This window comes from Protopterus annectens, chromosome 4.part0 (assembly GCF_019279795.1).
Source record: "Protopterus annectens isolate FY-2018-M chromosome 4.part0, PAN1.0, whole genome shotgun sequence".
NCBI classification, from domain to species: domain Eukaryota; kingdom Metazoa; phylum Chordata; order Ceratodontiformes; family Protopteridae; genus Protopterus; species Protopterus annectens.
The window spans coordinates 473,529,521-473,554,606 of record NC_056733.1 but is presented as its reverse complement, the minus strand read 5'-3'; the positions used below and the strand labels follow the sequence as shown (position 1 = coordinate 473,554,606).

Genomic DNA, 25,086 nt, shown 5'->3' with positions numbered 1-25,086 from the left:
GGAGAGATATCTATTCCAGAGGATTGTAGCCCCCAAACATCTCCAACGCCCAGGTGAGAACTGCCCTCACTAAGGAAAAAACACAGCATCCATGGGACCGGATGGTGTCCCCGGCTGTGTGCTTCATGAACTCAACGAGGAATTAAACCCACAGTTAGGACAGCTGTTTAATCTTAGCCTCACCTCAGGATACGTACCCAAGGAGTGGCGCACGGCGACTGTGGTACCACTTCATAAGGGCGGTGCCTCCACAGACCCTGGAAATTACCGCCCCATTAGCTTGACAAGCCTTATCTGCAAAGCCATGGAGAGGATCATAATGGAACTCATAAATAAAGACATAGGGAACTTGCAGACTTTGGATCCAACCCAGTTTGGCTTTGTCAAAGGCAGATCCTGCCTCTTAAACTTGGTTGACTTTTTCGAGACAGTCACCAAGGCCATTGATGAGGGAAAGGCAGTCCATACAGCCTACCTCGACCTGGCAAAGGCCTTCGACACAATACCCAAACTCAGGTATCATCGAAAAACTCATCAGCTTGAATGTAAACCCATACATCACAAGATGGGTTGCAAACTGGCTAAGTGACAGAACCCACAGGGTCAGAGTTGCTGGAGCCATGTCAGACTCAAAGCCTGTCACAAGTGGTGTCCCACAGGGCTCAGTCCTGGGTCCACTCTTGTTCGGTATCTACTTTTCTGAAGTACAAGCAAACACAGGAGGGTTATGGCTCACAAAGTTTGCAGATGACTGCAAACTGGGCGCCATAGTCGAAAACACATCTGACACAGATATCCTCCAGAAGGGCCTCACAGAAACGGATAACTGGTGCCAGAGCCATGGCCTGAAGTTAAACGCCAAAAAATGCATAGTCATACCCTTTGGGAAAAATAAGGTTACCCCTAGCTACCATATAGGTGGCAATCCACTGAGCACAGAAAAAGTCATCAGGGATCTGGGGACCCAAGTTGACAGTAGCCTTTCGTTTGACACTCATGTTGCTAAAGTAGTTAGGAAAACCTTCTATAATCCCCCACCTGATCATGAAGGGATTCACATCTAGATCAAGGGAGGTCATCGTCCCCCTGTACTCATCACTCATTAGACCTATGATTGAGTACAATGCCCGCTCGAATGTATCTGACCAGACACCTGCTGCAGCTTGAAAGGCCCCAAAAGTTCCTCACCAAAAGGATAAAGGGTCTCAAAAATATGTCTTATGCTGCCCGACTGAAAGAACTCCAGCTCTATTCAGTCTCATACCGCTTGCTCAGAGGTGACCTGTGCCTGACATATAAAGGCCATGTCAAACCCAGATTTGATGAATATGCTTCACCTCAAAAAATCTAGATCCCTCAGAACCACAAGGGCGGGAGACTTAAACCTTGACACGGTTATAAATAGAACGTGCTGGAGGGACAGATTCATCACCCAGAGACTCCCTATGCTGTGGAACAAAATCCCGGTACATGTGAGGCAGAGCACCTCGCTGGCCTTGTTCAAGAGGAATCTTGACCAATGGATGGGAGATCGCAGATATACCCCAGGGATTACTTCAGTGTCACTGCTTGACAGAGGCACAGAAAAATGATAGGCATAGTTTTTATTCAAACTAAAGGGGTGGCGAAAGCCACATAACTATGGGCTAGGCTTATAAATGCCCTTGGGCAGATAGCCTAGTATGAACCTATGAACCTATGAACCTATGAATATGTTTAAGAAGTAACAGGAATTATTTAGAGGGAATGACAAATGTTAAAAGTATTGCAGAATAGGGGGACTCTCACAGAACAAGGAGAGGAACAACAGTAGAATGCGAAGCAGAAAATAAGGGATTACCTTGATAATATGTATGCGTTTAGAAAGACTGCTGTTAATTATCTTGTTTTTTATAATAAAAATAAAAATAAAAGTCAATGTGGCTACCATGGCTAAGAACAAACTTTTTGAAATTAAAACAGAGGATGAGCACTTTCTTCTTACTAGGAACACTTCTTCAGATCACCTTGAAGACAAAAAAAATGATTTAAAAGGACAATAACCAATGAACAAAGTGATTAGAGATCCACAAAAATCCAGTTTGTTAAAAAGTAAAATCATTTGACCAATCAGAGAATCTATACACCTTGTATAACTAAATGCAAAAAATACATATAGACAGACCAATGATAACTAAAGATTGGATGGTTATTTTATGTCTTCAAGGTGATCTGAAGAAGCATTCCTAGTAATATGAAAGCACTTATTCTCTGTTATAACTTCATTAAAGTTTATGTTCTTAGCCACGGTAGCTGCACTAAATTTTATTATTTTCCCCCAGTATTGTTGTCTGTGCATGATTTTGTTGCCACTGATGCATTTTTCTGCTTTTATTTCTATCCTATTTTTTTTTTATAATACCAGAGCACAAAAAGTTTTAGTGCAACAACTCAGGCAACAGAAAGGAAAAAGGGTTGTCACCAAGCTTAGGCAGCCTATAACAAGGAAGATAAGAGATCCTGTAGAAGTATATTTTGGAAATTCTTTGAAAGTTTGTATAAAGCAGGGAGATATGGAGATCGAGAAAAGGTAATTATGGAAATGTTTATGGAAGAATTAAATATGCCAAGGTTAGAGGCAGATGAGGCTCAGTTACTAACAGTTAGGAGAGGAGGAGATGAGATAAAAATGGTGATATATGACCAAATCAGAGGTGAAAATTAAAGTGGGTTGGTTACACTCTGATAATTTCTGTTTGAGCAGAGGAACCAAGCAAGGATGTCCTCTTTCCCCTTTGTTATTTGCACTATATTCAGAACCACTGACAAAGAAGATATTGTGACTGAGAAATTCAAGGATATAATTCATATGGTAGTCAAGAAAAGCTGGCTCTAATTACAGATGATATTATTTTATGCCTGATAAAACCAGAAAAGGACATTTCAGTGTAGTGGAACATTTTGAAGTAGTTTTAGATTTTTTTGGGATACAAAATTAATGAAGCTAAAAGCAAAGGTAACAGCTGTAAATTATGTACCCACACATGAATTGGTTCAGCAATGCCCACATTTATTGGGGCATGATAAAATGAAGTACTCGGGAGTATGGATTAAAAAGTATTTGGGTTTTGCAGCTAAGGATATGTAGGAAGAGACTAAACAAAAGATAATACAAAAACTGAGAAGCTGGATGCTCTGCTATATGGAGAGCAAGATAAATCCAATTAAAATCTTCTAGTCCCTTATTTTTATCAACCAAAGGAGAAGCTGAGAATAATAGGCCAGTTCTGAAATGTTATATACTTAGCCAACTGTGTAAAATGTTCGAGTTTTATATAGGGAAGACTAAAGATAGGATTTATTTCCATTTATCAGAAATAAGTACGAAACTAGACACTAATAGGTTCATAGGTTAGTATTAGGCTAACTGCCCTTGCAAGTCATTGTAAGCCTAGCCAATTATCCCTTGTAAGAATCAAACCCTGCACTTTGTGTTTGTAAGGCAAACACCTTAACCATTAGGCAACCCTCCCTTATAATGCCCTTTATAAGCATATTCAACAAGTAGGGGAATATACATTTAAATTTAGAGTTCTGGAAATTATAAATACTCAGGATAGAGGGGGAAATTTAGTAAACAAAACAGAGTTGGCAGAGTGTTATTGGATTAATTATTTTAGGGCTGATTTACCCCCTGATATCAATGCAGCGTGTAGTATAAAACCTATATTGAAAGACAGAAGTTACTACATATGATATTTTGTTAAATGTACCTCCTAATGAAATGCTTTAACTATCCAATTGACTGATTAATTTATTATTAGGCTGGCTAATTACCTTATATTTTACAGATTATTTAAATTGTGGAAGTTTATTGAATTTGTAAGCATTGAAAAAGAGCCTTGAGCTTGAAAGCTTTGCATTTTATTGTTTTCTATTTAAGTGTTTTATTAAAATTCATTACGAGACATTTGGATTCTCGTCTTTATCTTTTCGTTGGTTATCCTTTGGATTCTTTGGCTGCCTGAGTTTTTTGCTGTTGCCCTAAAATCTTCAAGTAAATTCTCAGACTATGCAAGTCACAGCTGATGTAGTTGTTGCAGCCTCTGACAACCCAATGAAATCAGCAGTTTTGTTCTTAGCAACTAACTCTCACTGTTACATCTGGCATAGCATTAGCATCCCCTAAAACTTATTCAGAAACGTAAGATAACTCTTTCCACTAGCCCTTGGGTTAGGCAAGATTTCAGTCCCACACATATAGGTGGGCACTGCAAATATACCCTACAACAGGAAAGTGCCCAACACAGGAACACTGCTAGCTTCAGTTCCATAATTTAGGTGTGTTTCACTGCTGCATTCGCCATACAACTGCATTAATAGTGTACTTCTGTGACTGCAAGATAATACCTTGCAAAGTCACATTCTTGTATGTCAAAATAAAAGGGTTGTCATACATTGGTCACATCTGCATTCTTAGTGGACTATACAAGTGTTACTGTTGTTTGCGAGTATAGCTGAGATTAGCAGCCCAGCCTAAGAGACAGGAGCTCAAAGTGCCAGTCATCATCTGGATTCAATTTGCAACATTAAGTGCCATACTCAACCAGCTGGTACAATGAATCCCCTAAGCACTGTGCAAGTACAGACCCCCCTTGATACAGCCCAAACCTGTTCTTACTTGCTAGCAATTAGTTTCTACAAATTCAGACCACACCCTTCTTCTGTAACAATCCTTTTGGTCTGTGAAGTAGTTATAGCACCTCATCCCAGTCCCTCATTGAAGAGATCTCAGTCTCTTTCCAATAGCACTAGGTCAGACAAGTAAGTGGCTTGTTTCTACAATTCAGTAAGTGCTTCCATGTGTTTATCTGATGCATTTGTGACTTGTTTCTGTATCTGATTTACATGCAGTGTTTGTTATAGTTTTCTCTTTTTGTGACTTTGGAGGGTTTGTGTACTACAGACAGATGACTGCATCTGTTTGGCATTTCAGAAGTACAGTTGTATAAGTAAACTTACACTAACAATAGATGTTCGAATGTATCACTGTTGCAGTAGCCTAAACTATGTGGGTTACATCCTACCAAGAATATAACAGCTGGCCTTTCTCCCACAGAACTGGCCACCATCCACATGCACCCAGGCCATTGGCTACACAAGCTCCTAAGTGGAGAAAATCAAAAGCTTCTGGACTTTCTTGCCAACTGAAAAAAGGGAGGCTACAGTCCTGACAGAAGGGTAAAGATAGGAAAATATATGCAAATCTTTACCCTGGCATGAGCATAACACAAAAAAGGAGGATTGAGGGAGGGAGCAGGTACTGCAGCTATGATATAGTCAAACATCTACTGTTATGGTAAGTTTACTTACACAACTGCACTATGTCCATTGTATTGACTACTGCTGCAGTAGCCTTAGCTGAATGGGTTGAACATCAAAGCTTATACAGTTTGTGAAGAAAAAGGATAAAAGAGTTCAGGACCCCTGGAGAATGGTCCTAGTAAAGGCTGTTCTAGAAATGTAAAAAGAACAGTTTATAATGTTTTTAGATGTTTCAGAGGGCCAAGTAGCTGCTTCTAGAATGCTTCTAGAGTTCATCCCTTTCCAAAAAACACAAGCCAAGGCCCTCATAGAATCAAACTTGACCCTGTCTGAAGTGTCTTATTATAGTGAGACTAACAAAAGACATAACTAGGGACAACCATCTGCAAACAGTCTGTTTTGATGCAGTGTTTTTTTTTTTCTAACTTTCACTAGAAAAACTGATGTTCAGCTTTTCTGAAAGGTTTAGTTCCATCAAAATAATACCCAAACTGCCTATGCATGTCCAAAGTATAAAAAATCCTTTCTCCCTGGTTTTTAGATTTTGGAAAGAAGACATGGAGATGGATGCTTTTGGCTTAATGTAAACTCTGAAACCAATTTAGGCATAAATGAGGGATTTATTCTCAAAGAAACCCTGTCTTTATGGAATGCCAGAGTTGCATCACCATAACAGCATCCAGCTCAGATATTCTTGCAGATGTCAGATTAATTCAAGAAATTAACCATAAAAAAGCCAGATGAGCTGGTTTGAAAGGATGTAATGTTAAGTTTCCCAACACAAGGTTAAGATTCCAAGTAGGTACCACGTTTTCTAGGTGGATGAATATGTAAATCTCCTTTCATGAACAGCTTGAACAAAAACTCTGATGAAAGGGGAGGATCCACGGCAGATATGCTGACATGGCAAAGAGATGAACCTTGACAGAGGAATATGAAAGGCCAGATCATAACTTACACAAACATTGCAAAACCAAAGTACAAAAAGCCTGAATGTGTCTTGGTTCTTAACGCAGCACCAACAAGTGAAGCTTTTCCATTCACCAATATAAAATTTCCTAGTAACACTTTTTCCTAAGGATATGCAACAGGTATTGAGGGAGGAAAAGAAACTGCCTATAAGCTATCAAAATTGAATTATCCAGGCAGTCAGCTGAAGTTGTTTGAGGTTGGGATGTATCAAACACACTTTGTCTTGTAGGAGTAAATCCATTGTGTGAGGAAGTTTGTGGTAATTGCCCTTGGCCAAATTCATAAGATGGGAAAACAACTACTGCCTGGGCCAAAACAGTCACCACAATGACTTTTGGAGTGTCATCCTGAATCTTCATAATGACCCAGGATATGAGTGGAAAAGAGTGGAAATGCCTACAAGAAAATTCCCATCTAAGGGAAAGAAAATCATCTATTTTCCATAACCATTTGCAAGGAAACCTGGAACACAGTCTTTTCAATTGTCTGGTTTAAAAGGAGTTTTCAGTTGTCTGTTTTGAAAGGAGTTCCCCACAAATGGATCAATTCCCCTAATTCAATTTCCATTTGTAAGGGTCTGTCCTGGTCATACTCAGTGTGTCTGCCACAACATTTCGATCTGATGGAATGTAAGAAGCCTGGTGGGTTAAACCGTGCTGAACTGCAACCTTCCAAGCTGTCCTGGGGGTTAGGATTTGGAACACCCCTCCCTTTAAGTACCACATCATTGCAGCTTTGTCTGTGATCACTAGAAGCAGGTCCTGAAGACTACAGATGATGCAGAGAACTGACAGCATGAATAACAGTTAACATCTCATTTACACTGATGTGCTTTGGTCTGTCCTATTCTTCAACAGATCCTACACTTTTGCCCTCATAGACACAGCCTCCCCTGCAAAGTTCGATATACCTGTTGTTACAGACTGAGCAGGGGTAGTCAGAGAAAGGAAGACTTGGATTCAAGGCTATCTTGTCTCCCCACTAAAGTAATTCACCTTTTCACAAGGACCATCACTGAAATTTGAAATGTCAGGGTGTGAAAATGTTGGGACCATGTCATTTTCAGGAAGCAATGAATTTTTCGCATATGCAATTTGGCAAATTAGTATCATAGAAGTCATGAACCCTAGCATCCTGAGGTATTTTTTTGGGTCGATATTATTTGAACGAAAGTTCAAAATATCGATCGCTGTAAATAGCGAAAATGCCGGATATCGATGTGTGTTTTGAGAGATCACGGTACAGTGAAGATTGGGAAATTTGCCCTTTCCTCACTGTAGTGCGATCTCGGAGTTGGTATATATAATTAGCGGGGGGAGTGGGGGCCATAGCCCCCCACACTACAGGATTTGATGTCTGGCATTTTCTCCGTTTACAATGATCAATAGTTTGAACTTTTGTTCAAATAATATAGACCCTTTTTTTTGCAGGTATATGGGACTGAGTGGAGAAACTAATGAACAAATCCAGATACAGGTCTACTTTTTCCTAATAAAATAGTGTGTTTTTGCATGGAGGTATTCAGAAGGTACCCAAGGAACACTATTCCTGTGGGAAGGAATCAAGGAGGATTTTGAATGCTGACCTGGAATTCTAGATTGATGAGCTTTTTTTTACCCAAGTAAAGGACTCCTGGCACTTTGAGTAAGACTATGCAAAGATAAACAAGTCACATAAATAAAGAAAAATGTGAGCACCTTGCATTCTGAAATGAGATATTACAGGAGCTAGACACTTTGTGAACACCTTTGGATCAAGTAATCCAAAGGGTTGTAAGGACAACATTTTGAACACTGGAACTTTCACAAATACGCTGAGAAACAGGACGAGATCTTGTCTCCAAGAGGGTTCTTTCTGTGGCACCAGAAAAATTCTCGAGTAAAATGCTGTTCCCCACTGACTGGGTTAACTGATTCTATCACCCACATAAAGCATTTGGTTGATGACTAGAGTAAATAGGCAAATTTGAAAGGTGAGGAGGAATACCCATGACCGAATACATACCAATCCTACAATACAGTACACAATGCAATTTTCTTATTGGATCTCTGATAAAACACTGATAGCCATAAAATAAAGTACAGAACATCAACAATAACAAAAAACAGTAACAAAAAAAAAATGAACATTTAAAAAAAAAACATTTTTGTAGGGGTAAACCCTCACCCCACACAGACGCACACCTGTAGAGAAAAGGCAAAATGGCAAAGCATCCTGAAGTAAGTAAACCACTCTCAAAACATCCCTACAGCCCTTTATCTTCAAATGCAACCACAATTTATACAAGTGACCCACAGAAAAACAAAAATGCAAATTTCCCCCACACAAGATTTATCAACTACCTAAATGAGTAAAAATGCACACTAAACAAAAAACTAGAAGTCACTCTTTAGCTAAACAATGAAAATAAGTGTAACATGTAACTTCAACAACACCAGCAATTGAAAGAAATACTCTGAGATTATTAGATCTGACATTAAAGGATCAGACCAACATGCTCCCTTTTTCTATACAGCAGGACACATGAAATATTGCAATGTTTCACTCTAAAGGTAGAATACTCAATACTGCAAAAGTAAAATCACTTAAAAAGTCAGACATTAACTGTGATTATTAATGTGAGAACACTGTAGTATTTATAAAATGGAATAGTAGGAAAAGACTCACTTGTCCACATATAGAGCTGGAGAACTGGACCTCGTGGACTCAAGGTCTTGCATGGCATTCCATTCATTGATGCAGCTCTGGTCAGAGCTGATGCAGCTTTCATAGTAAGTAGCCCAACTCAGAGCCATGCCACTTGTGTAGTAGTTATACCGCCTTGACACCTCACAGGCCTTGTGTAAAACCTGCAGTGCTGACCTGTGGAGATATGGTGCCAAGTGAATCTGGTGCTTGGATGTCAAGTGCAGTACCACACAGTGAATATTAAAATGGTGCTATTTTTCAAAGATTTATATCAAATAGACTTAATTGAACACGGACAATTATACAAAATGATAGAACACACTTGAATAATTTATATATGCATATCAAAATTTAATTCCACTGAAGAAGAAAATTCAATAGTTAAACTTTATTAGAAGAAAGCTGGTACAATGAAACAAGCACATACATCAGTTTGGTAACAATCTCTTCACTGAAAATACCTTTTTTGAAATATTTGTACCATTTTTTTTTTTTTTTTTATTTACACAATTTTTTTTGTTGTTTCTTGATAAAGTAAGGTTGATGGCAAGATGTTAAAACAACGACTTTGCTGCAGTTAGATAATAAAACAGCATACTATTATGACTAATTGTTAATATGTTTACGCAAAGCAAGAATTATGCTGCATCATAAGATGATGTAAGAAACTATTAAGGACTGACAAGAATCTAATGTTGCACCTGAGTAACAGATTTATAAATCACAGCATTACTTACATGGTATCTCATTAACCGCTAAAACACCTAGAAGAGCAATCTCTTTCCGACATCAAATAAATAAGTTACATTCCTCCCAAAACATTACATCTATAAGGGGATTTCTTAGAGAGTCTTATAGCTGGGATCATTTGCCCCATCAATCATTAAGTGGTGTTCTTACTGGATATGCCTGCACTTGCTGATGTACATGTTCAATGTGTGCACTCGGCAATTCTGTGCTGCACTACACTGGGGTATCATGTGTCAACTACGTAAACGTACCTAGCCATTGAAACTGACAGGTCATCCCAAACAATAATGTTCACACCTCCTGCAAATCAAGAAACAACGAAGATTTGACTGCTACAATGCTAACAGGCAATACAAAAACAGATTCTCAATCCTTCCAGGGAAAATCAAGAGATGAGGCCCAGTGAAGGAGGGCATTCAAGCATGAGAGAGTAACAAAACAGTGTTACTCAGTGAAGATAATCTCCTTGGAACCTGACCTGGCAGGGTACACCCATGGCGTGAAGGTCTCTCTTTCCTCTAATTTATGTTCCAGTGAATAAACCAGTGAGATGAATGGACTGGTTAAGGGGCAGTAACCAGTTTCAGAAAGAAATGTTAGGTGGTTTGAATTGATACCCAATCTTTCTAAAAGACTGGATACAACTCCTTACAAAAGGGCCAGCAGCTAATTGAAGCCCAAAAAAACAGCCGGCATAATGGTTAACGTCTTCGCCTTTCATGCTCAAGGTTCAATCCTGACCTCCGGTCAATGCCTGTTTGGAGTTTGCACATTCTCTCTGTCCCTTTGTGGGGTTCCTTCCACTTCTGAAAAACATGTAGAATTTTCCATTTCAAACTCACCGGAGGATGGAGCTGTGGGCAGCAGCATAGACACTACATGGTATCCTATATGGGGAACAGTTGCATAAACCAACTGCTTTGTGCATCTACTGTGGTGCACAGTATCCTCATGATAGGAGAACACAGATCACAGACTGCACACTGCAGCAGGAGTAGCCACTTGACAGTCTAAAATATGGCTCTAGGTGATTCTGTAATGTTGACTAATTTCGCCAAATAGGCATAGGTATTTGGTGGTGATAAATGGGTTGAGGACCCGACCTATGCCAGGGATCCATGCTAACAGTGGGAGGGGTGTATATGCTCCTATTGGCCAGTGTGTGCCTGCCATAAATCTCAGCAGCCCTTAATCATTATGGTACTGGCCAGGCGTCCAGCTTGGGTTACCTGTGATAGCTCTGTTGAGCAAAAGCTGGTTGGAAAAGCAGTCAACATGTTAAACATGAACTAAGAACTGCTACACTTGATGTAAGTTCACTGACAGGACCGATGGAAGGAGTGCTGACAGCAGCTTGGAAGTGGATGACATTGTAAGGAGGAGGCTGGACCATCCTATGTACCCAGGAGACAAGATGGAAAGGCAGTGCAGCATAGCCACTTGGCTTGGGATCCGCAGTCCACTACTCAGGAGGACAGGTGAGACATGGTGAATTGTGGTGAGGGATAGGCTTCAGAAGACAGTGATGGATGTCATCAGCATTAGTCACAGACTCATGGCAATCAGACTCTAGCCTAATGACAGGGCAGTATTTATAATCTCAGTCTATGCCCCACAGCAGGGTTGTGATAAATAAAAAAAAAGAAAGCATTCAGGCAGCAGCTGCAAGACCTACTAGATAAAGCAGGATGATGAGTTGGTGTCAATAATGGGTGACGTGAATGCACACATCGGGACATACAGAATGGGAAATGAGGACTGCCTCGGTCCATATGGGTGGGGCAACAGAAATGAAGGAGAGGCCAGTCTAGACTTCTGCCTGGCAAATGGGTTGACAGTAGCCAGCACACAGTTCAGAAAGCGAGTCTATCACAAGATCACATACGAGACTGGCCAAGATGCAACTCATGTAGACTTTTTCCTAGTAATGAAAGGGCACTGGGGTAGACTCAATCAACCCCAGTGAAGCAGCTGGCCCACAGCATAAGCTACTGGTTGCCACAAACAGCTGCAAGAACTGGTCAGAGAAGGCTCTAGGTCAACTGAGACCTGGCTGAAGACCTGGAGGTTGACTTGAGAGAAAGCACAACAGTTCAAGGAATTACTCAGGGCTCTAGCACCTCAAGAACAGTAAATAGGCAGAGATGAAGAATGGCAGCACCTCAAAACAGCATATGTGAGGACTGCAAAACAGATATATGGCTGAGTCAGACATGGAAATAAGGTATATAAAGAAAACTGGTGGTGGAATGCAGAAGTCCAGGAAGTCATCAAAAGAAAGAAAGAGTGCAGGGAGAAAAAAGTGGGAGATAGAAAAGATGGACGAGGCTAGGAAGGAATAGTGTTTGGCTAAGAAGAAAGTTAAGAAAGAAGTTGCAATAGCAAACAGCAAGGCATCAGAGGCACTCTACCAGCTTTTGGAAAGTAAGTCAGTAGATTGCACAAAGAAATTATATTAGGTTGCAAGGCAAAGACAGATAAAGAACATAGTCAGGCACCCTTCATAAGGGATGCTAGCAGCAACCTGCTCACCAGTCCACAGGACATCAAAGGCAGATGGAACGAGTACTTCCAGCAGCTTCTAAGTGAAGAAAGATCCACATAATTCTACTGTCTCAGAGACAGCCTACAATGAGAGAAGAGGAGGAGCCCACCATAAGAGAAGTAAGAATGCACCAAAGAAAATGAAGTCAGGGAGAACTGCAGGCTCATATGAAGTAACAGCAGATATAATAAAGATGTTGGGTGAGATGGAGAGAACTGGCTCTCAGGGTAGTCAGGGACAGAAAGGCATATCCCAGATAACTGGAGAATAAATATACTAGTGCTAGTGTTCAAGAACAAAGGGGACAGTCACAACTGTGGGCAGTACAGAAGTACTAAACTCCTGTCACATTGCATGAAAGTTCTGGAGGGGCTAACTGATAAATTAATATGTAGAGTAGTACAAAGTAAGATGGGAGATGAGCAGTTCATATTCAGATCAGAATCCAGTACAACTGACCTGATGTCTGTAGTGAGGCAGATAGTTGAGAAGAAGCTAGAAATGTAAGGAAGCAGTCCAACTGAGCATTCCTAGACTTGTACAAAGCATATGACAAGATCCCCAGAAAGCAGATTTGGGCAGCCCTGCAGGGGTTCAAAGTCCCAGAAACATTGGTAAAATTAGTGCAAGCTATGTACACGGGACTCAATGACTCAAACACAAACAGTATTCGGTCTCACAGAGGGGTTCCCAGAGGGAGTGGTTGTGCACCAGGGTTCAGCTCTGAGACGCCTACTGTTCATACTGGTGATGGACTACATTAACAAACAGGTCAAAGGGGACAGATCTACAAAGTTGCTGTATGCAGATGATGCGGCGTTACAGGTAGTCTCTATGCAAGAACTTTAGCAAAGGATAGGGGGATGGAATGCAAAATTGAGGACACATGGGATGAAACTGTGTACACATAAAACAGCTGTGATGGCAGCAAATGGTGGAGTTCTGAAGAATTTGAGAATTGAGATAGAAGGGAAAAACTGGTGGAAAAGGTAAACAGCTTCAAGTATCTAAGAGGGTTGGTCGAGGAGAAGGGAAGTCTGAATGAGGAGGCCAAAGCTAGACTCAGAGGGGCTGCAGCCAACTGACAGAGTGTCAGGTAGAGTAAATGACAGAAGAATGACAAAGAAGCTGAAAAGTTAGATGTACAAAACAGTGGTGCAACCAGTACTACTACGTTCAGTAACCTGGGCAGTAAACGCACAGCAGTTGAAGAAGCTAGAGGTGATGAAGTGCCCGAGATGGGTGGTATGATGCACACTATGGGACAGAAGAAATGAGAACAAAGGAGTAGCAGCCAAAGTAGCTCTAACTGTAGAAAAGGTCAAAGGGAACAGATTACAGTGGCTTGGACATGTGCATAAAAGCAGAAGACAATCTGGTGAAGATGATTTGAGACAGGAAGAAGGCAAGAGGAAATGAGGGTGTCCAACAGAGGTGGATGGATTGTGTGACAAGATCTATGACAATCAGGCATGAGTGTCGAAGAAAGCAGGAGAGTGGCGCTGAATACAGAGATGGCGACAGTTGACATGACACTCTGATCCCATGTATAAAATGAGTAAAAAGGGAGTTAATAACAATGATGATTCTTCATGTAGATCAACTGTCATGGTAAGAACATATTGGTAATACCAAACCTTGATGATCCTTCGTGACGGGTCCTAATATTGGACTTAATCCCAGATAGGAATCTGTCAGGGTCGCAGCACACAGAAGATGGCTCAAGGACAGTTCCTGAATTATACAAATACCAAGGGAAGCCTAACTGGATGTCACAAGTCAAGACATCAACACTTAGTGAAGATGTGCACTGGTGAACAGGTGGCAACTGCACACACCTATAGTGAAGATGTGCACTGGTGAATAGGTGGCAATTGCACACACCTATAGTGAAGTTATTTTTAAAGTACTCACTGAAGCAGCCACTGGTTTACTGCAGTGATTTCCAGTGGTTGGAGAGTCACCTGATGGCAGAAGATAATGCAGTTGGTAATCCACTTAGAAATTGTCTCCTTGCTGACTGCCAGCCCTTTTTCCCCTTTGGCAAAGGAGGTGGAATAAGACGTTATGTACTCACCATAACATTCGATGTATGTAGTCCATCTCACCTCACATTCTTACCCGTGGGTTCAGAGCCAAATGTCGGTTCAGACTCGGCCAACTTTTTTAGCTCGAAGTTTTTCTATTGGCTGGGCTAAGATGGTATCCCATGCTGCACTGCTCTCTATCCCCAGATCTAGTTTGCTGCGACCCCCTGCACTCATTCTCCATGCATAAAAACACCTAAGGAAAGAAAGAACAAACCAAGAATGAAGGGAGCTCTGAAACCAGACCTAACCTCCAGATCCTCCAGGAAGGGGGAAGGAGGGGGGGGGGTAAGTAAGAATGTGAGGCGAGATGGACTACATACATCGAACGTTATGGTGAGTACATAACTTCTTGATGTTATGTAGTCCAATCTCGCCTACATTCTTACCCGTGGGACAGCGTCCCTAGCACCAAAATCCTGGGAGGCTCAATACTCCTGAGCACTGTGGAACCAAAGGAAGACCTGCCCCTAGATACCACATCCAACTTGTAATGAGTAACAAAGGTGTGAGGAGATGCCCAAGTAGCCGCAGCACAAATATCATCCATAGACAATCTGGCCTGAAAGGCTGTAGATGTAGATACAGACCTAGCAGAGTGAGTCTTCACCCGGAGCGGTAAATCTTTACCCCCTGAGGAATAAATGAAAGAAATACAATTGGAAATCCACCTGAACAATGTGAGGAGACCCAATTCTGTTTTCCAAAAAGGAAAAAAACAACTGATCAGATTTTCTGAGGTCTTTCATTCTGTGCAAATAAAAACGTAATTGTCTGTGCACATCCAATTGATGAAATTTGAATTCTGTCTTGTTTGAGAACTGGGGAAAAAAACACTGGCAATTCAATAGATTGGTTAAGGCTACTGACTGACACCACTTTGGGAAGAAAAGAGGGGTTCGTTCGGAGAGAAACCCTGTCCTTATGAAAAATCAAATAAGGGGATTTGATTGATAAAGCCTTAAGCTCCAAAACGCGTCTGGCTGATGTGATGGCTACTAAAAAGACAGTCTTCCAAGTTAAGAATTTTAAATCGCAAGTGGCTGCAGGCTCAAAGGGGGGTGAAGTAAGACCCTGTAGAACAAAGTTTAAGTCCCAAGGCATAACAGGTTCCAATACCGGAGGATGAAGTAACAAAGTGCCCTTTAGGAAAGCCTTACAGAGTCTTTATGTGCCATCAGGCTAGGCTTGTCTGTGACATGAAAGGTAGAAATCGCTGCCAATTGGACTTTAATGGTTGCGGCCGCTGAACTCTGGTTAAAGAGCATAGACAAGAACTCCAATACAGACGAAATTGGAGCTGTGTAAGGGTCCATCTTTTTGGTATGCGCCCAGATTGAAAACCTCTTCCATTTGCTGTAATAAATCTTCCTGGTTTGGGCTTATGAGAGGAAGATAAAATATGAACCACCTCCGGCGAAAAAATGATGAAGCCTAACTAATGTGGAGCAGCCAGGCTGTCAACCGGAGGGTCCGAAGTGAGGGATGGAGCTGCCCTGACACGTGTCAGTAAGTCTGGTTGTGGGTCCAGAATCCAAGGAGCATCCATGAGATAGGTATGGAGAAAGGGGAATCAAATTTGACGAGGCCAATGTGGGGCAATCAGAATCATTCTGCTTCCCAAGGATTGCGCTTTCTGAATAACCTTTGACAGCAAGGGGACCGGAGGGAAGGCATATAGTAGACCGGAGGACCAATCGTGGACTAGAGCGTCCCTGGGTGACTCCCCCTGAGGGGGGATCAACGTGAAGTAGCTGCTGCATTTGGCATTGAGGGGGCTGGCAAAAAGGTCGCAGCAAGGCTGACCCCACCTGCGGAAGATCTGTTTCACAACTTGACAGTTCACGGACTACTTGTAAAGCATCAGAATAGCTCTACTTAGCCTGTCAGCAATCACATTGGAATTCCACGGAATGTGCGTTGCCATCAGAAAACATTGGGAAGACACTGCCCACTGCCACACTCGCATAGCCTCTCTGCAAAGGGGATAAGACTTGGTTCCTCCCTGCTTGTTCAGATACCACACCACTGACATATTGTCTGAGTGGATTGCAATAGTCCCGAGAGGAAGAAAACTCTGAAGTGCTTGCAACGCTAGTAGTACAGCTCTCATCTCCAGGACATTGATATGCAGATGCATCTCGTGCTCTTGCCACGTGCCTTGGACTGCCCTGCCTAGATAATGCCCCCCACCCCATCTGGGAGGCATCCGTGGTCACCGTGGCAATCGGGGGTGCAGGAACGAAGGGCTTTCCTGCATTCAGGTTGTCGGTGCGAAGCCACCAACTGAGATCCTGTTTGCACCTGTCTGTGAGTAGAATAGGGTGAGAAAGTGGAAGATGTTGAAGAGACCACTGAGTAAAGAGGAGCCACTGAAGGAGCCTCATATGTAACCTTGCCAGAGGGACTAACAATCGTAGCAGCCATTGTCCCCAACAGTTGGAGGACCCATCTTGCCTTCGCTTTTCTCAGAGGGAGCAAGGCGTGAACTTGTTGTTGTAGGACTCTGATTCTTTCCTGTGGTAGAAATGCCCGCATGAGGACGGTGTCTAGTTCGGCGCCTATAAAGGTGACACGCTGTGAGGGCAACAAGGCAGATTTTTCCCAGTTCAATGTGATGCCCAACTGTCGATATAGGTTGATAGTAGCGTCCCTGGTCTGAAGTAGTACATGCCTGGTGGTGGCAGTAAGGAGCCAGTCGTCCAGATACGGAAACACTTGGAATCCCAGACATCTCAAGTGAGCAGTCACCACTGCCATGCATTTGGTAAACACCCTGGGGGCTGTGGTGAGAACAAAGGGCAGGGCTCAAAACTGAAAATGACTGGCTCCCAGCCGGAAGCGTAGGTGACTTCTGGATGCCCTGTCCATCTTTATGTGGTAGTAAACATCCTTGAGGTCGATGGAGCACATCCACACTTCTTTTCCCAACAATGGGAGAATAGACTGCAATGTGACCATTCGGAACTTGGACACTTGCACGTGGGTGTTCAATTGGCTGAGATCCAATATGGGTCTCAGGTCCCCTGTCCTTTTCGGCACCAAAAAGAATCTGGAGCAAGTCCCTAATCCGATCTGGTCTGAGGGAACATGTTGGATGGCTCCTTTTTCTAGCAGCTTTGAAACTTCTGAAGCTGCATAGTCCCTTTGACTGGGTGGAACATCCGGGATTTTCTTGATTGGAGGGGGATTTGACGAGAAGGGGATGACATATCCTCTGGAAATTATTCGTAGAACCCATTGGTCCTGGGTGATGTCTTGCCAGGCCTCCGGGTATAACGAGATACGACCCCCGACTGGCTCCAGAAACGCACAGTCAGGCCCTCCCCATCAGGAGCGACGGTAGGGAGAACCACAAAAGGAATCCCGGTCTCCCATGTTGCGGGGGCCTCCTCTGCCACTAAAGCAGCGTCTCCCTGAATAACCATCCCCTCCCCTGCCTCTGGAGGGGGGCTCACCTTGTGCACCAGGAAAAAAACCTCTGTGATTTCTTGAACCACATTTTGCCAGCCCTCTGGGCCTTGGGATAAGGCCTAGAGGGAAGGGAAAAACGGACTCCTATGGCAGACAGAGTTTTTCCCTCCTGCTCGCACCTGGTGAGAGTGTCTTTCACCTTGGTTCCGAACAAAGGGGAACCATCAAAAGGGGCGTTGGTGAATGAAGACTTGAAGGCCTTCGCGAAATGACAAAGGCACATCCAGGCCTGCCTCCTAAGAGCAACTCCTGAACTTGCTGCCCTACTCGCTCCTTTGACTGCATATGAGATTAGCCTCATGGAGGAGTTTGCAATGGAATTGAGGGTAAACATCTGAGCATTGATCGTCTGGGCCACCACCTCAAAAAGGTTACCCGTGAGAGTATCTCCAGGCTCCTTGAGGAGATCTCTCTGGAGCCGTGTAAAGTGTGATAAATAATTCAGTGACCGTAAGGTAAAGGTTGCTGAGGAAAAGGTACGCTTCCCGTACCGGTCCATGGTCCTAGACTCCTTGTTAGGGGGATGGACAGTGGAAGACGTCTCGGCTAATTCCTTCTGAGTGGCAGCTGCCACCACCATGGCATCCACAGGGACTCCCTTGGACAGAAATTCCTTATCAGGAGGAGCAGACAAAAATGTATTGGGTCTCCTGGGGACTGGTTCCACAGAGTCAGGGGTTTCCCACACCCTTCAACAAATCAAATCCAGAAGCTCGTTGAAGGGTGGAGATACCCAGGAGGCGGAGGGCTGAGCACTAAAGGCCTTCAGGAAGACAGACTCCTCCTCGGAGGGGGCTTTGGATGGCCAGTCACCTCTTTGTTTCAAAATCTCTACGATGTCAAAGAAAGAAACATCCTCAGAGGATGACTTGAGGGACCCTTGCGATTCCTCGAGGTTGGTGTCTGATGCGAGAGACTCATCCTGAGAATCTATGTGCTTCCTCTTGCACGTCTTCTTTCTGGGTGGCTCCTCAGGCAAAAATTCCAAGAGGCCCTCAGAAATGTGGGCACCACTCATGGGGGTACCCTGAGGCCTTGGGGCTCCGCTGTCTAGAGATAGATGGCGATCAGAGACCTGCACCGGTGTAGTAGGGGGCAGAATGACTGACCCATATGATGCCCCTTACGACCTGGCCAGCGCGCTCAGCATGGCCTCGAAGGCTGGTGCCCCTGAGGCCGAAGAACGACCAGCCTCCGAAGCCGCGACAGGAGTCAAACTTCCACACGCCGAGGCACCGAGAGGGAGACTAGGAGCTGAGAGGTGTCCCGAAGCCTCTCCCTTGGGTCCGAAGGAAGAACCCCGAGTCCTGAACCCCGTGGACGGCGCCGACAGGGTCGGAGCTGACATTGGCATCGATAAGCCAGGTGGGGCTGTCGGAACCGACCTAGGGACATCAGAGTCAAGCACTCTGGCTCTGAAAGCTGAGGTGTGCTCGGAGGAGGAAGTATCGAAGCAGGTTGAGGGATGGGCTCCAGAGCCGACTGGGTCGGAGCTGAGAACAATTTTGCCAGAAACGGTGACTGAAGGAGGCTCTGCACCACTCTATCGATGTCCACATCTGATAAGGTCCTGGAGGATTTAGAGGATAGAGAAGGAGATCGAGACCTCCTCTCTGAGGGGACCTGCTAGGAGGGGATACTGGCCTAATGCTAAGTAATCGGCTCCGAACAGGTTTCAAGAAGATTGGGGCCGAAGCAGGTTCCATAACAACTGACACTTCCTGCGGCCCCAAGGACAATGGAGCCAAGGATGTCAAAGCAGACTTTGCTATTTTCTCCAGTGGCCCAGAGGAGACTGATGGAGCTGGAGATCTCTTTTTTGATTTAGAGGATTTTGCCTTAGAGCTGGAAGCACTCTCCAGGCCCTCCTCGAAGGAGGGTTTCAGAAGTCCCTTCAAAATCAATTTATTCTTCCTTTCCTGAAGAACTCGTGGACTAAAGGCATGACAGAAGCTGCACGACTCCTGGAGATGAATCGCTCCCAGACAAAACACACAGACAGAGTGTCCATCGGCAATGGACATTTTATAACTGCACCTAGAGCATTTCTTGAAGAGGGCTTGTGCTCCTTAGTATCTTTGGACACAGTTAACCAACAATAATAAAGCATCAAAGACAATTAATCACAGAATAAATGGACCAACAGTCAAACAGTCACAAGGTGGGAAAAAGCCTACAACAAACAAATACCACATGATCTCTAAGTTAAATGATCCTTAGACACAAACACAAGGGGGAAAGGACTAATACCTCTAATTTAAACAATTTTTAAATCCCGGTAAACTTTTATGACACAAGGAAAGCAAGAGGACAGATTAGGTCCACTAACTGAAATGCGCCTAGCCCGCTGGAAACAGCTAGTGGGATACCACAGAAAAAACAATCAAAAACACAACTTTTCCACAGGACAAGACAAGAACACACAATAGCTATTAAAATAGCTTTTTGTTTTGCAACAAATTTCTCTGATAAGGAAGAAAAAGGGTACTTAGCCACAGCCAAGAGCAAGACCACGTCCAAGCTACACGAGCGGCAAACAAGATCTGGGGACAGAGAGCAGTGCAGCATGGGATACCATCTTAGCCCAGCCAACAGAAAGACTTTGAGCTAAAAAAGTTGGCCGAGTCGGAGCTGACATTCGGCTCCGAACCCACGGGTAAGAATGTAGGAGAGACTGGACTACATAACATCACCTGTTTGGGCATCCAAAACTCAAACTTGCATCAGGTAGAACCTGGCCAGTCTTCTCTTTCCTGAATAAACCAGTGATATGAATGGAATGAAATGGTTTATGGGCAATAAAGAAACCAGTCTCAGAAAGAAATGTAAAGAGGTGGATATCCAATCTGTCTGAAAGACTGGACATAACTCCTTACAGAAGGACCTGCAGCTCGGAGACTGTGACAGCAAAGATAATGGCTACCCATAAAAAACATTTTCCAAAACACAAACTTAAAAGTCAGGAAATCATCTCATTGCAATTGAGGAACAATATGCCTGTCAATCATGAATTTCATATTCCATGGAAAAAAAAGTGTTTCTCAATGGTGGGGACACATTAAGGAACTGCTTAAGCAAATCGTGCTAGATCTCCTTTCTGCCCTCTCCAGAGCTACAACGGGCACAGACAGCCAACACTTGCATGGTGACCATGGAAAAACTGAAGCCCAAATCACAGAAGTGCCAGAGGTTGGTCAAGATAACACTAACTTGACCAAGTGAGTATATATATTAGATAGTGTTCCACCAAAATTGAGAATCCTTTCCATTTAGAAATATAGACTGGCTGAGCGGAAGGCTCTTTGACAACATCAATCAAATATGATATCCTCACTAGAAGAGATGGTAAGATCAGAGGTCATTTGTCAAGAAGTAGTCCCAGACATGGAGCTGGTTGTCATCCTAGTAATGGGGGGGACACCCATAGCTATGACTGGGAAAACTTCTTGTGTTACTATGAACCTGAGAATCTAAAATCATACCCAATCTGTCCCTCACCCGTGAATTTTGTGATGAAGCATGGAGCCAGTAGGAGACAGCACAGGAATTCCTCCATACTACATGATGCAGAATGCATCCACCAGGAACTCGCCATTTGTGTTGGCTTACTAGTGCAGAGCAGTGAAGCACTGACTTAATTTGCATGTGTTCAGTTAGTTGCCCGGTAGCTTGCAGAAGGCAGAAGATCTGAACAAGGCATGCATTTTATTAAATCCACAGCTTCAGGAAAGAACTGGAAAAATAGCTTAGTGAATCAATCAACATTGTTCACGTTGTCTGGAAGGCAAGCTACCAAGAGAATGATGCCTCTGGCTATGGTTCACTTATTCTATTCCTACAAATGGGTTAATATTTGCAGCCCTTGTCTGGTATTGTGGAGCTTTTCTCCCTGGATTGCCAATGAAAATGGGCTTTTTTGCTCAGTCGGGTCATCCTGGTTAAAACTGTACATGAATAAATAAAATCTAACTCATCGCTTGTTTAGATTCCACATAATGGACTGGTTGTCAGATGAAATGAGGTTGAGCCCCAAAAACTGCTCTCCTAAGGGTTTTAAGATCAGGACGAGCCCGATCTCCAAGAAAGAAAACCCTTTGTTGAGGCATAAAGAAGCAAGGTGCAAGCTTCCTGCCCCATTAGTTAAGCATCCACTACAAATATGCAAAATGCTCAACTGCCAACATTACAAGGCTACTGAACATTAGCATTGATGATCTACCACTCTAAGGTCCACAGTTAGAGAGGTATGACATTGAAGAAGGACTGCAAGGATTAGGTAGCGCTGCAGTCACTAACACCTCACAGTCCACTCTAACAACTACATCCCAAGATGTGCAAATGGCACAATAGAGACTGCAGTGACCATGATGTCTAAAAGGAGGAGGAGGGTCCAGGCTTGGACCTTCCAATGCATTCTTATCTAGGCTGTAAATACATACCCTTCTGAATGTTCCCTCCTCATGGTGAAGAATGACCAACAATGGAGACTGTCTAACTCTATGCTAATGAAGGCAACCGCCTCCACACACCCCACCCCCAGAGATGGGATCATAGAGGAATTTTCCCAATTTATAGTTTCTCCTCATGCACTGCAACCAGGGAATCATCCAATAGAGGAACACTTGAGATCCTTGGATGGGGCTATCAGAAACCCTTTATTGAAGTAGAAGAAAATATGGTGCTCCTTCTCCTGCAAGGTGACTACTACCACCACAGCCAACATCTTCATAAGCACTCTGCAGAAACAGGAGAGAATAAAAAACAGCACATATGCTGAAATTAATACGTAGCTACAGTACATCACAGGAACCGCCTTCTCAGAACCCCTAAACAATGACTTCCCAAAAGGTGTTCACTGTGTGCAGTAACAGCATTAGGGCACCCACAGGCAGAACATATGTATCACAACCTGTAGAGACAACATTCAGAACATGCTGCAATAGATATGTTAAACGAAATGGTGGACATTCAAACGTGTGACAGAAATAATCCATTCCCCCTGGAATGAGGAAGTAAATAAACAGTCTCTCTGACAATGTGCAGGGACTGGACGACTCTTACAGTCATCTGGAGAAATATAATTTGGGCCTATCTAAAAGCTCCTCAGAGATACTGCACTTATAGTTTCAGGAAGTTTGCCAGTGTCAGTAGCTCTCATGAACACAGCAATCAGGAACGGATACAAATGGCAAACTTGGGGGAGGGGGGGTCACTAAAACAATGAAAGTTGAGTGTGTTATGAACAGCAGTAGTTACTGTTGTAAAGCAAGACTAGATATCAGTTTCTACTGATCCTCCGCACTGGAAGCAAGTGGGTAAAAGAAATAATTAACCACTGCTTCTGGTAGAAAAAACTATGTCAACAATGCCAAAACAGGTGATCAATACCAACACATATTTTCTTTTTAGTACTACATGAACATTTGAGATACTAGTAGAGAAAGCCATATGAAGAAATTGTGTACATTTAATACACCATTAGAAAGGGAGAGATGCTTTGTTTTGGTTTGGTATTTCTACAGCAGCAGAGATATTCACCATAGATGTTACACAAGTGATTAAAGGGTTAGAAGGAGTTGCAGATATAAAGTACAGTTGTGTACCTACCATAAATGTAGATGTTAGAGTGTATTCACTGTTGCAGTCATTACTCTTGGGTTATCCTGCTGGGAGGCTACCCTCAGTCAGCCAGAATTCCAAAGTCTAGATCCGGTGTCTGTTGCTGTCACCTCTTCCCTCTCGTCAGTGCGCCAGGGGTATAAAAGATGCAGCCGACGCCATTTTCTTCAGTTTTTCTTGCCCCAGATGTCAGGTGCCCCCAAAGTGGTAGGCTGAAAAATATGCCAATAAAAATGCATGCACAAAAATAACATTTCCTTCATCTACAAGCAAATACACCAAATAGGTTGTATAGGTTAGAGAAGTGCAGATAAGTCCCAACAAAGAAAAGGGGGGTGGTGGGTTACTTGGACTGCAACAGTGAATACACTCGAACATCTACATTTATGGTAGGTGCACAACTGTACTATGTTCATCGTGTTTCACTGTTGCAGTCATTACTCTTTGGTTGAATCCCAAAGCTGAGGAAGTGTGGTTGGGCTAAATAGGATTAGGGGTGGCTGGGCTAAATAGGATTAGGAGAGGCTATGAGGCCCTGCAGAACTGCAGTGGCAAAGCCTGCTCTGGACTTAGAGTAAAGAGGTAAGTGGTAGTGCTTTGTGAAGGTGTGCACTGAACTCTAAGTTGCAGCCTCTAAGATATCTTTGGTTGGTACTCCTCTGAGGAAGGCTGCTGAAGTGGCTACTGCTCTGGTGGAATGAGGCCTAATGCCCTTAGGCACCGATTTGCCATGTTGAGAATAGCAGAAACGGATGCAATGGCCTATCCATTAAGAAATGGTCTGTTTTGAGATGCCTTTCCTTGTGATCCTGCAGCATATGACACTAAAAGTTGCTCAGTCTTTCTGAAAACTTTAGTTCTGTCCAAGTAGAAGAGTAACTGCCTGTGTATGTCCAAAGAATGCAGAATTTTCTCACCCTTGTTCTGTGGATTAGGATAAAAGGTTGGCAAGTGAATGGTTTGGTTAAGGGACACATTGGACACCACCTTAGGCATAAATGTAGGGTTTGTCCTCAGAGAAACCCTGTCTGGATGAAAAATGATGAAAGGTTCCACAGCCATGAGTGCTTGTAACTCCGAGACTCGCCTTGCAGCGGTTATTGCTAGGAGCAGAGCTGTTTTCCAAGATAAGAATTTTATATCTGCTGTTGATGCTGGCTCGAAAGGAGACAGTGTGAGTTTTTCCAAAACATAACTGAGGTCCCAGGCCAGAATTGGTGCTCTCCTTGGAGGCCTAATGTTTTTGGCCCCTCTGAGGTACTGCCTTATTAAAGGATGAGAAAAGATAGCTGGTTCCGTATTGTAATGGGCTGAAATGGCAGAGGCAAGAATCTTAATTGATGAGAAGAAAAGGCCTTTGTTCAGCATCTCAGTTAGGTATTGTAAAATCTGAGGGATATTTGGTACACACATGTCAATGCCTTGTTCCTGGTTCCAAGCACAGAATCTCTTCCATTTTTCTGCATAAGATTTTCTGGTGCTGGGCCTCCTGGCTTCCAAAATAACATCCATAACAGCTTTTGAAAGAGGAGTGTTCTGAATGGCTACATTATCCGCCATGCTGCTAGATTTAAGGTCCCGAGTTGGCTGTGCAGGATCCGATTGTTTTGTTGGGTCAGCAAGTGAGAAGTTTGAGGCAATATCATT

General features: G+C 43.2%; 1 protein-coding gene across 2 annotated transcripts in view; it reads right to left on the bottom strand.

The window, feature by feature from the left end:
- SSH1 (slingshot protein phosphatase 1) overlaps positions 1-25,086 on the bottom strand; it is a 1,317,746-nt gene that overhangs the window by 471,756 nt on the left and 820,904 nt on the right. For both annotated transcript variants that reach the window (XM_044068394.1, XM_044068395.1), the window contains one exon: positions 8,944-9,138. In XM_044068394.1, coding sequence (XP_043924329.1) covers positions 8,944-9,138 — 195 coding nt within the window. The remainder of the gene's footprint in view (positions 1-8,943; positions 9,139-25,086) is intronic.